Source organism: Alligator sinensis, unplaced genomic scaffold (genome assembly GCF_000455745.1).
Source record: "Alligator sinensis unplaced genomic scaffold, ASM45574v1 scaffold1040_1, whole genome shotgun sequence".
Classification (NCBI taxonomy): Eukaryota; Metazoa; Chordata; order Crocodylia; family Alligatoridae; genus Alligator; species Alligator sinensis.
Window position 1 is genome coordinate 209,249 of NW_005843167.1, and position 12,879 is coordinate 222,127.

The window sequence follows — 12,879 nt, forward strand, 5'->3', positions numbered from 1 at the left end:
GGGTGGCTGAAAACCTGATGGCATTCAATAGGGAGAAATGCAAGTTGCTCCACCTTGGGAGTAAAAACTCACATTACACTTACAGGCTTAGCAAAGCTACACTCACTAGCACCATGACAGAAAGAGACTTGGGGGTCACGATTGATCACAAGATGAATATGAGCCACCAATGTAATACTGCAGCTGGCAAAGTGAACAAAACTCTGGTTTGCATCTACCGATGCATCTTGACCAAAACCCAGGATGTCATTCTCCCCCTGTACTCGGCCTTGGTGAGGCCGCAGCTGGAGTACTGCATCCAGTTTCGGGCCCCACAATTCAAAAAGGATGCGGAGAAGCTTGAGAGAGTCCAGAGAAGAGCCACGCGCATGATCAGAGGTCAGGGAAGCAGACCCTACGATGACAGGCTGAGAGCCCTGGGGCTCTTTAGCCTGAAAAAGCGCAGGCTCAGGGGTGATCTGATGGCCACCTACAAGTTTATCAGGGGTGACCACCAGCATCTGGGGGAACGTTTGTTCACCAGAGCGCCCCAAGGGATGACGAGGTCGAATGGTCACAAACTACTTCAAGATCGTTTTAGGCTGGACATAAGGAAGAACTTCTTTACTGTCCGAGCCTCCAAGGTCTGGAACAGCCTGCCACCGGAGGTGGTTCAAGCGCCTTCATTGAACACCTTCAAGATGAAACTGGATGCTTATCTTGCTGGGATCCTATGACCACAGCTGACTTCCTGCCCTTTGGGCAGGGGGCTGGACTCGATGATCTTCCAAGGTCCCTTCCAGCCCTGATGTCTATGAAATCTATGAAAACCTTCTGGAAGTCGATGCAGAGCCTGATGGACCCATCTGGTTTTGGCACCACCACCAGAGGACTTCTCCAGGGGCTCTGTGATTTCCTCGATGATACTTCGAGCCAGCATCTGTTCTAATTCCTTTTGTACTGGGGTATATAGCATCTGGGGTAGGCTTCTCCAGTGTTCTCGTACTGCCTGCCCTAGGCTCGTCTGGATCTGATGGCATACCCCCTTTGCCCAGCCTGGCACCTCTGTGAAAACATCTTTATATTCTTGCGCCAGGCATTCCAGTTCCCACCTTCCACGGGGTAGCTGTTCCCTATCACTGGGGTCAGCTGGGGGCCGTCACGGTCCTTCACCCACTTGGGTCACCACTCCTCCATTACCTCTTGTTTTAACATATTTACATGGTACATTTGTCTACCTTTCTGCATGCCCCGTCACTCTACCTCATAGTTGCTGGGGCCTGTTTTCCTCCATACTTTAAACGGACCTTGCCATCTAGTCTTCAGCTTACTTGTATGGTCCATTAGCATTACCAATACCAAGTCTCCCTCTTGGAATTCTCGTATCTGAGTCCCTGAGTCATACCAGCATTTCTGATCTGCTTGGGCTTCCTCCAGGTTATTTTGGGCAATACTTCTCATCTTCTCTAGCCACTCTTGGATCTCCTACCTGGTGCCTCTTCCTCCCACCCTTCTCAGACTATGTCTAACAATCCTCGAGGCTTATGTCCAAAGATCAATTCAAAAGGAGAGCACCCAAGGGAGGCCTGGGGTACCTATCGAATTGCAAACAGGAGCGGAGGTATACACAGCTCCCACCTTTTGGTGTCCCCCTGAATGTACTTTCGTATCATGGACTTTAGGGTCTGGTTGAACCGCTCGACCAGGCTGTCAGTTTGTGGGTGGTACACTGGGGTTCTCAGATGTCAGATCCTAAAGATCCTGCACACCTTTAATACTCTGGACATAAAGTTAGTACTCTGGTCCATAAGTATCTCCTTTGGGATCTCCACTCGTGAACTCCATCTGATCAACTCTTCTTCCACCTTAGGGGCTGTCATTGTTCTCATAGGTGTGGCTTAATCCACAATGACAAGAACGAGTTGGCACCCAGCGGTGCTCCTAGGGAGTGGGCTGATTATGTCCAGGACAGTTTTATTGGAGTGTCTCGAAACTATCTCTAAAGGCTGCAAGGGGGTCTGAGGTGGTAGATGGTCCGAATACCACTGACATTCAGGACAGGCTGTACAGAACTGGTCCACCTGTTTATGGAGTCCTGGCCAATATGCCCACATTATAAGATGGGCTATAGTCTTATCCAGGGGCAGGCAACTATTTTGGGCAGAGGGCCGCTTACTGAGTTTTGGCAAGCCATTGAGGGCCACATGACAGGCAGCCAGGGGAAGATAAGTATTCATTTCCTAAATTCTTTAGGGGCCCTGCGGGCCAGTTAGAATTATTAATTAATTTACCACATCACCTGCTTTATCCTGTCAGACACCTGTACCCTATATTCAATAGGGCATCTATTGTCTCTTGTTACCTGCTGGTACGGAGCTCAATCCATTGGGGTGTCAATTCATGATTTATGGCTTCTGGCAATCTAATTGTAGTTGCAAAAGCAGTGCATTTTGTTTATCTTGCAAAATATAATGCTAGAATCTGTGTTGTGCTTCAACTCTTCTTTGGCCACATATAATTAGTCCTAATTTATGCAAAAACAGTCAGTGAAAATGAGGCCACTACATGGCCCTGAAGGTAGTTGTTGTGAGTAGCTCCTTTTTTCCCTAGGTTATTAAATAAGCAAAGCAGCAAAAGCCATTGGATTTAGAAAATATTGCTGCATTTGCCTTAAATTGTTATAAAAAACAGGTGTTTAACAACATAGCAAACTGAAATTTTCCTTTTCTTTTATCATTTTCAGGTATTGCTGTTGATCGATATCCAGGTATCTTATATCAACACCAACCATGAAGACTTCATTGGCTTTGCAAAGTATGTAACACAGACTTTATTATAATGACACGTTCTTAATTTTCTATTCATACCAATTTAAGTTAAAAACAACAAAAAAAAGGAAACCTTGAAATATAACAGTGGAAATGTGTGGTGCCCACCCTCTGATGTTTAGGTACAGGCTCACACTCAACATACATGAGTCTAACACTGGTATTGGTCACAACATCATTCTTCTTGTATTTGAAAACCCTTAAGATGCAAGATTGGCAGTGTTTCAAAATGTGTCTGGTGGCAGCTTATATAGAAGGAAAAGAAAAATAGACTGTAGACAAGCCAAGTCAGTATGTAGTGTATCCACATGAAGGGAAACCTAAGTTAAGGGAATAATTTACACCATATATTTCTAAAACAAGAAAATCTGAAGAGCAAACTACCAGAGTTTTTTACAAGCATGATGGCTTAGATTAGTTCTCCAAGAGAAAAATCCTGATCTGGCCTATTAGTGTTAACACAATACGTTTCTTGAGCCAGGATGCCGACATCCTCTCTCCATGTATATTATTTCCTGGGGTAATCCTGTGGGGTTTTTTGCCCCCTGTCTTGTGTTTTGGAAATAATCTGCTTGTCCATATATTAAAAAAATAGTTATGTTCTCTGTTTGAACTATATCAATTCCATTTGTTTCTCACCATTTTGTTGCAATCTCGCATCTAATTTGAGGAAAAATCCATTAATTTGGGTATGGTACAGAAAAGAAAATTACAGATGGTCACTTTCTGAAGATGTATGTTTTTAAAGAATATTATTCACTCATCTCCTCCGGACGGAAGAGGTTCTGAATTACCTGGTTTTTTTTCATCATTCATGGAAGAGGGCACTTTTTTGTCTTCCACTGAAAATGAATCGATTGTTGGATTACTTGGAGAAACCCATTACCTAAGCAGGGTTAGTGCAAAGTATTCCCAGCTGGGTCTGGTGGCTTAAAACTTTGATCCGTAAGAGTTGTTGACAAAATCCCATTCTTTGGTATGTACAGACTACAAAATGGCAGTCCATTTACATGTTTTAATATTTTCAGTTGTAAGTAAGCATGTCTGCTAGCAGTAATATTTGCAAGCTCCTGTGTGACAGATGAGGTCTCAGAGAACTGGGGAAGGGCTTATGTCATTCCTATCTTTAAGAGGAAAAAAAGGAAGATGTGGGGGATTTTAAACCAGTAAACCTGACTTCAATACCTAAGAAGTTTTGAAAGTCAATTATAAAGCAGTCAGTTTGTCAATATCTGGAGGATGAGGTGGTGGAATTAGCATCCAGGTATGAATTTGTTAAGAACAAATCATGCCAACCAATTTAATTTTCTTTTTTGATAGGATAATTGGTTTGGTGGATAGTGGGAGTATAGTAGATAAAATGTACCTAGACTTTTGTAAGGTTTTTAACAGTACCACAGTCTCCTAAATAAATTGGAGAAATTAGGGTTAAATGGGATTACCATTACATGGCTATATAACTGGTTAAATAACTTCAGGCAAAGAGTAACCTTAAATGGATAAATGACAGATCTGTCTGGGAGTATCAGGGTTTCATAGGGTCTGTTTTGGGTCCAGTACTGTTTTAATATTTTTATTAGTGAGTTTGGATGCAGTGATAGAGAGCACATTGATCAAATGTGTGTGGGTTGTAAACACTTTTAAAGAAAAGGACTGAAATTCAAAGAGATCATAAAAAATTGAGAACTTGACTAGAAACAACAGAATGAAATTTAGGGTGTTCCACAAAGAAGAAAAAATACAGGTGCAGAATTAGGTGTAATTTGCTTGACAGTAGAACGAAAAAGGATCTGGGAATTAATGGTGGATCACAAACTCGGTATGAATCAGCAATGTGATGCTGTTGCAAAAAAGAAAAAAACAGTTTAACAGAAACACTGTGCACCAGACAAGGGAGGTGATAGCACTATTCTGGGTGCCACTGTGTAAGCCTCAACTGGCACACTGTATCCAATTTTGGGTACTTTATTATATGAATTGTAGAGAAACTGAAGAGGGTCTACAGGTAAACAATGAAGTTAAAGGAGTTGGAAAGGAAGCTGTATGAGGAAAGACTGAAGGAAGTAGGTAAATTTAAATTGGAGTAAAGTAGATTTGGCAGGGAGTGAGGGAAGGGGAACATAATAACGGTTTCTAACTGTTTGAAAAGCTGCCATAAAGTAGATGGAGAAACATTTGTTCTCTCTTACCACAGAGGGCAGGACACATGGCAGTGAATCCTACACCTGAGCAAGTGGCTTGACTCCATGACTCTCAGTCCTAGTCTTACAGGTCTATAATTCTTTCCTAAGAAGATTGGAACATTACATGTCAAAGTGAGGGTTGAGAGGTATTTCCTTAATGCAAGCTTATGTGTATACCAAAACAAAAAAATCATAACTAACAAACTTGTTATGGGGCAACTTTTACGTTTTCTACATGAAGGGTATTTATATGCTCAGTGAAAACACAGGAGGCTTTAGGGGTATGTGCCATGTCCTATGAAGTGACAGATAGCAAAGTCCTTCAAATGTGCACGCCTGTGATTGTCCCAGTGAAAACAGCTGGACAACTAACACAAGTAAAGTTGTTTGTGTGAGTACCTGCATAATTGGAGCCTATGTACCCAATGCTTCAGCCTTTCTGTGGAATGGCAGAATTGCACGTTTGGCTGTTTAGTCTGGGATCTAAATAGATTTTGCTTAGATTTCTTATTTATACCTATTCTCTTTTTTACTTTCAAATCAGTGTGTGTGGATGATGCTATTATAAATGCTTTTTACTACCAGTTAATTGGTGTCTGCTGAAATGTCTGCAACTCTTATCCAAACAAAATTTGCTATTATCAAATGGCTGTTATGAAGGTTTAGTAGTCTATTAGACAAAATGTGTTTTTTCAGACGCCACTGATATTTGTATTGTGTGGTCTAATTAGCAGTGGATAGCTTATAAAATGCCTTTAGAATTAAACTTTGCAGCAATCATAACTTTTCTGTTTTTTAATGAGGAACGTGTTTCATTTCAGTAATGGACTTGCCAAAGTTCAGAAACTGTGCAAAATCATCTGAATTTGTTTGTTTTAATTTAAAATGTGCTGCGTTACTGTAAATTTCCACTTTTTAAACTACCTTTTGTGATGGATTTATCTATTGCTTTTATAGTTATGCCCTCAAAGAGCATATAAAAACTAGAAAAATATCCAGAAGAAGCTGGCAGGGCAAGGCCATTAGGGACTTTGTAGGAGGGGGAGGATTTTGTTGCATAGCTTTAAATAACTGAAGTGACTCATTTTTTCATGCCTCTCTAATATTGATAGGCTAAGGTTTCCCACATGTGCAAATGTGCCATAACTTTTACATGCCTGTAGCAACCTTTAAAAGATACATCAATAGAAATAGAGGCTTACTTAGTAGTACAGCATATATTACAAAGGAAGTGACTAATAAGGATCTTTGTGCGCTGATCTATTTTCTGTTCTTAGCACTTAAGGATACTACTAGAAGAACTAGCCACTAACAAATATTTATGTGAACTGAGCTTACTGTGTTTCTTTTGTACGAAACTACCATCTGATTCTGGGCTCTTTAAATGGTTTATTTCCAAAACCTACTGCTCAGGATCTAGACTAGCATTTCTAATTTTCTTCAGTGTAATATTTTTCTTTGTTTTCTTAGCGCCCAACAAAGAAGCAGTCAGGTTAACAAAAGTACAGTTGGAAATCAGGTAGGCATCTGTTAAGAAAATGGTGCACTGCATGTACAAGTGAATGCTAGCTACTTGTTTTATCAGCTGTATTTTTTTTTCTTTAAGCTTATTATTTACCAGTTTTGCTTGATACATATTGTAAAATACATCTTTTCTTCATTCTTATTTTATATAATTTGTCGGAACCATTTGACTCTTTGTTGCTACCAGCTACATATTTTAATAAATCTGCCACAAGTTGCACTGCTTTTTTTTTCCCCAGTGTCTCTTCCCTTTTGCCCTTTAGGACATAGAATTTCTCTTAATGTCGCCCCTAAATTAAGTTTTCTTTAACCTAAAACTTGTGGATGAATTCAGTTTTCAGAACTCTGAGTATTTGCTTATGTGCTTTTGTCCCACAGTAGTTTACTAATTCACACATGCACAGCTTGATAACAGAGTGAAGGAGCGAATAAGTTGGCAAAGGCAGATTTATCTACCTCTGCTAAAACCTTTCATTTAACTTCATAACGATTATGATTATATACCACAGTCTTGTTTTAAATAAACCCAGTTAGTTTTCCTGATTGGTGGTCGCAGACTAATGGCATTTTTGCTGAGATTGCTTTAACCAAATGAGCTGGCTGTCTCTCTTTGTGTGATGTGGACTTGATTCTGTAATATGCTGACCACTCCTTAGAGGTGGCTATCATCTTTCACCCTGATTCCAATGCAAGTTAAGGCTGCTCAGCATTTTCCAGGATCAGTTTCTGGGGGAGGGGGAATGGCGGGGAGGATGGGGGAGGGTGTATATGTATATATTTTCCAGTTATGATAATGAAGGTGCTACAACAAGTCTAAAATCTACGCTCAGTTATTTAGGGTTTTCTCTCTATTTTTCTCTCAAGCAAAACAACAATTATCATTATATCTGTGTTCATTTTTGATAGCGTAAATTCTGGATACACAAAATTAACATAAAGGCACTTGACTTTGATTAAACCTAGTTGGGTTGTTTACATATCTTTCTGATTCTAGAGCATGGTTGCTCCCATGCCAACAATGGAAATGAAGGGGCAAAGGCTGAGATTTTTTTTTTTTTAAACTGACTACTGATTTTGAGTGATGAGTGTGAGCTTACTTAAAGGATTAGGTAAGCTCCTGATTTTGTAGGAAGGGGGTGTTCAGCACTTTCTCACAATCAATCATCTTTTTAAAAGTATCATAAGATGAATACCCAAAAACTGAAATTCATTTTTTAAATTATGGCTACAATGGTCCATTCTTATCCTGGAAATCTTAAAGCTGTGATACCCTTAGATTTTTACCATATTCTAAGTAAATAGTGATTTTGACCTAATAAACTTGACAGGATAAGAAAAAAAAGCAGCTTGAAAGATCTAAATACTGAAACTTATCCAAAGACTAGCTCCTCCTTTCCAAAGGGAAATGCCTCCTTTTTTGTGTAGTCAGACAGGAATGTGTCAAACATGTATAGTTATCTTCACTTTCGAGTGTCTCATTAAAAGAAAATTTGCCAGGTGTGCAATTACATGGATATATACAAATAGAGGTAACTACTTGTAACTCAGAGTAACTATTTTGTCTTAAACATTGGGGTTTAAGGAAAAAATGTGAACATTTGTAATTTGTTGGTTAAAAAAAAGAAAACACTTTGAAACTCACACATTCCAGAGATAATGTTAAACGGACTTTTTATTATTAATTGTTTTAGCTTAACAAAATTACTTCTATGCAGAGAAAATGATTCTGAAATAAAACTTTATTTTTACAATTCTTTGCTATTTCAGGGAACCAATCTACCGCCTTCAAGGCAAATTGTACGAGCTAAGTTCTGTACGCTTTATTGTTGCTTTTTCATTTAGCTTCTCAAAGGGTGAAGTTTGTCTCTAACTCATTAGTTGAATGCTTGCAGTTAAACATTTTACTGTTAAACTATCTCATCTTTAACACCTCAGTGAAGTACAATCGCAGTTCATCCCTTCGCTATCACTAACCTGCTGTGATTTACAAATCTGAAGTAGTGCAACTAAAATTGTTATATTAAACTTTCAATAAAACTTGTATGTTATAGTTCATTAAATTACCAACTTTTTAAAACAACTAAATTGTATATTAATGTTTCAAAAAAGCTTAACATTTTTAACGTACTGTTTTAAACAAACCAACTAAAACAACTAATTATCAGTGTCCTTTTATAAATATAATTGGAAAATAAAATATTCCTTTATCTGATGTTCACAATTGATGGAGGTGCTCTGCCTTTTTGAAAGGTGGGTGAATATTGATTTCAGTAACTAAAGGGAAATATCAGTTATTTCTTGAGTGACAACTGTTTAAAAAGGGCCTTGTATCTTAACTCACAAAAATATTTTTGGTAAGCACAGAACCAATAAACAAACATCCTGATATAATTTTGTAAATATCTAGAATTGTCTTACCATTTTATTTGTAGAATTGGAAAGATCAGTATGTTAGGAATAGGCTCTTTCCCAACTCTTCCATCTTACAAGTAAATATTAATAGTAGTTGAATGAATTTTATATTGTGATTTATACTTAATACTCTAAACATTTAAGAGTTCATTTTTGTAACAAGTCACACTCAGTTCAGTGACTTAGAGATGAATGATAAATTTTGGTTGTGCTTTCTGCTGTATAACATGTATTCTTTGATAGGCTCTATCTGGTATAACTAATCCATTTTTGGTTTGTTGTATATAGTGACAAATTAGAGCAATAACCAGTATAAAAGAGTAAAATGTGATGTTTAGCTTTGAGTAAGGCATATGGGACTAAACAGGATTGATTTAATGATTTGTTGGAAATATGATTAAATTTACCCTCAAATGATTTTGGGTACCTTCATGCAATGCCATGTCTTCCTCTTTGTAATATGCTTTGAATGATGATGAAGAAGAGGATTACTACTCATTGCAGAAATGAGGTCATATTTATTTGGATTATATCTGTGGAAAAAATGTAACACGCATTTCTGTGAAGCATACTTTTTGCTCCTCTTTTTCTCTACTAATCTATCTTATTGCACTTAAACTTTGATCTTTTTGCTACCGCCTGAGGTTTTGACCTGACTCAAGATTTCTTTTTAAGCCACAGGTTAGTCCGTCTTCAAATCTGTTTAACATAACCAGTGTGAAACTTTGTTTTACATAGCACTTCTAGAAAAAAACTGGTTCATGAAGACTGACCAAAGTCTTAACTGTATAGTTTGTATGGTGAGAGTTATGTTTTTTTCAGTTACTAAAATTTTGTTAAACATTGTCACTTTCAGTGAAAATCTCATTTCCGATGGAACTTTCGAACACAAAAGGTGTCATTGCTTTATGTGTTCAATCATTTACCACCTTCACTGTGAGTATGTGATGGATCTTACATATTGGTTAAAAACAGAATTTCAGGTCATTCAGTAGCAAAATACTAATATTACCCCATATGGAGTAACTATTACAATTGGAGTAGGGGCTAAATCTGAACCTTAAATTGATTTGAAACCTCTCGAAAAGCTTTGCAAGTTTGGATCCAATAGGCTTGGTTCTGGTTTTTTTACTAAACTTAAACCAGCTCAAACTAAGCTCAAACCAGGGATGATTCTTGTTCCTTTGAATCAATGATTGAATTTGTGTGAACTCTGTTGATCATTGCTCACCTTCAGAGGTCAGAGATAACTTGCACCATTTTCTTAAGTTTTCGTTAATCCTTTTGCTTCATGTTGTCAGCACACTCTATCTCTTAAATGCCTTTGACTTGTTGTATGATCTAGAACAATAGTTTTAGGTAAAAAAAAATCTGTTTAAAAAGACGAGTGGATGAAAATAAGAACCCATGTCTTTGTCATTTAAAGCGAAACTATAATGTCTTAAGTAGGGAAGAGCAAGTTCCCTTGAGTAAGAGACACCAGTTTTGCCGTGGAACATTTTATGATGATCTAATCTAGAGCTGTCGAACTCGTCTGGCCCTGTGGGCCAGATGAACATTGCAGGACTGGTCCACAGGGTCAGATGAGTGACATAGGGTTGGCCCCATGGATTCTCCCCTCTCCCACATGCTGGATCCAGTACGTGTTCCAGCGCATCCAGGATGCGAATTGCACGTGGCACCCACTCCAGCCAGTTTGGCATGGGCACCACATGTAGCATGGGATCCAGACTGGCTGGAGCAGGTGCTATGTGCAGTGCAGTCCTACACTAGTTGGATTGGATTCAGCATGCGGGGGACTCGCAGAACCCTCCCTCCATGCCGGATCCAGCACCTGCTCCAGCCACTTTGGGACTTGCACTGTACATGGTGCGTGTCCCAGACTGGCCAGTGTGGGTGGTTTGAGTGCATGGGAAGGGGGGATGGGGCAGTTCCTCAACTGGCTCTTTATAGGTGCTTCTTGCAGTGCAGGTCCTGGAGCAAGTGCTGGGTGCTGCCTGTGGATCAAATCAAGACCCAGAGCCAGCACCAGGCGCTGGATGATGTAGCTCCATGGGCTGTATCTGTGAAACCCCTGATCCACTTTGATTACCTGATCTTAAATTTCAAAATTACTTTGAGATGTTCAGTGCTGTAGAGTTTTCACTTCATAAGATTGTAGGAGTTAGACCAGTGGCTTAAACACTCATGTTCTTTACAAGCTTTCAGTTCTGCTACTATGCCATTCCTCCTTAATCTGCTTTATCACTTCAACTTTGCTTAACTGTGTTTGGATGAATATGGTGTTTCTTATTGCTTATGTCCTTTTTGTTTCACCAAAAGCTGAATTCTCCATCAAAGGAAGTACCTTTAGGAATTAAGCCAGTACCATCACTTTTCCAGTCACAAGATCTATTATCTGCCATGGGAACTGATAGGAAGCACTGACAACCCAAAGACGGGCACCTTATGCCCAGGAACTTGTTTGGGAAACAGTCTCCTAGAGGTGATAAATGTGCAAGCTAAGGAGATGAACAAGATATAGAATCCATTTGGTCTATGTTCACAGTTGAGCTCTGAATATGAGTTATAATGAAAGGTACCCTGAATATTTTGATGATTGCCTTCTATAAAAGCCAGTATTCTACTGTTTTCTAAGCCAACTGCAAGAGGACCTTTGGATTCATATAATTCACTAATCTTCTTTTCTACCCTTTGAAGTAGATCTTCTTCTAAAACATTATTCTCTTCTGGCCTCTAGCAACAGTGAAGCTCTTCACATTTTAACATAAGGAAAATTTTGATGTTTTATTCACTGATTTGTTGCTATTCTTTTGCTCTTTATAATGCTGCCAGTTGGGATAAGTTTTTCTACCATATTATAAGTAGTATTATAAGTAGACAAATTATTTTTAGGAATTGCATTGTAACTAGCAAAGCTTTGGTGGACCAGTTGTGTATATGTGCAAATACTCTAACTTGGCCAGTGGCTTCTGTTTTGCTCCTGTTGGTTGGAGTCTTGATTTGCTGATTTGAATGCTTACCTTTTTTTCCTGCCTCCTTAGACTGAATATAAATCTAGTTCTTCACATATTACCTTTTAAAAGTGGCTAGCACAACTGTTGACACTTACTTAATGCAATCACCCTATCCTACAGTTTGCTCTACTTAAGGTGTTTTTTTAATTCGTAGAGATAGCTGTAGTAAGTTGTGCATCCATTTTTAGTTTATACAAATCTATTTTTGCCCATCAAATCCTGCTTTCCTGTTTACTCATGAAACAGTGGAGAGGGAAGGGAACAGATATAATTTGTTTTTGTGCAGCTGAATTATCTGGAAAATGACTTCCTCTGGTGTACATGCGTATGCATGCATGCATGCATGCATGCATGCAGGCAGCGCACGCGCATGCACCCCCCCCCCCAAAGTTTCTTTTTGTTAGTTACCCTGGTTTAGTTTTCCGAATTCTGAAGGAAGGAACTGTCATCCTTTATTCATCCTGTTCATACTCTCCGACTTCCAGAAAGAATATTATCTCCACTCACTTCTTGTGTACTGTTAATGTTTCTCACCTTCCTGACATTCATAACTCATGTCATCAGTATCCGGTACATGAAAAATGAAATTCAGTAATATGATTAAAAAATCCTTGTCAGTATTTGCAACTGATGCATAAACGAAGAGTATAAACGAACATGAAAACAAATACTGTTTTATCCTGCTTGTTGAGAGCAGCAAAAAAGTTAAACAGCACATTGGTTAAAAGTAAATTATATTATAGGGACTGAGACATTTCTTTAAAAATCTATGCTGTTCATATCACAGATAAGTTACGGTGTGGGTTAATTTTTGAGAGGTAAAGCCAGTTTGAGACTCCAGTCTATGAAAATCTGAACAATAATACTTAGCCAGTGTGTGTCCCTTTGTGGAGCTTTCAGTGTAGCCTGAGCCTTTTTTTTTTTTTTTTTTTTTTT

General features: G+C 38.7%; 1 protein-coding gene across 1 annotated transcript in view; it reads left to right on the top strand.

The window, feature by feature from the left end:
• The window catches only part of DNM3 (dynamin 3), a 127,972-nt gene that overhangs the window by 97,417 nt on the left and 17,676 nt on the right, over window positions 1-12,879 (top strand). Inside the window, exons 13-14 of the mRNA XM_025194182.1 lie at window positions 2,723-2,793; window positions 6,461-6,509. Of these exons, the coding sequence (XP_025049967.1) occupies window positions 2,723-2,793; window positions 6,461-6,509 (120 nt within the window). The remainder of the gene's footprint in view (window positions 1-2,722; window positions 2,794-6,460; window positions 6,510-12,879) is intronic.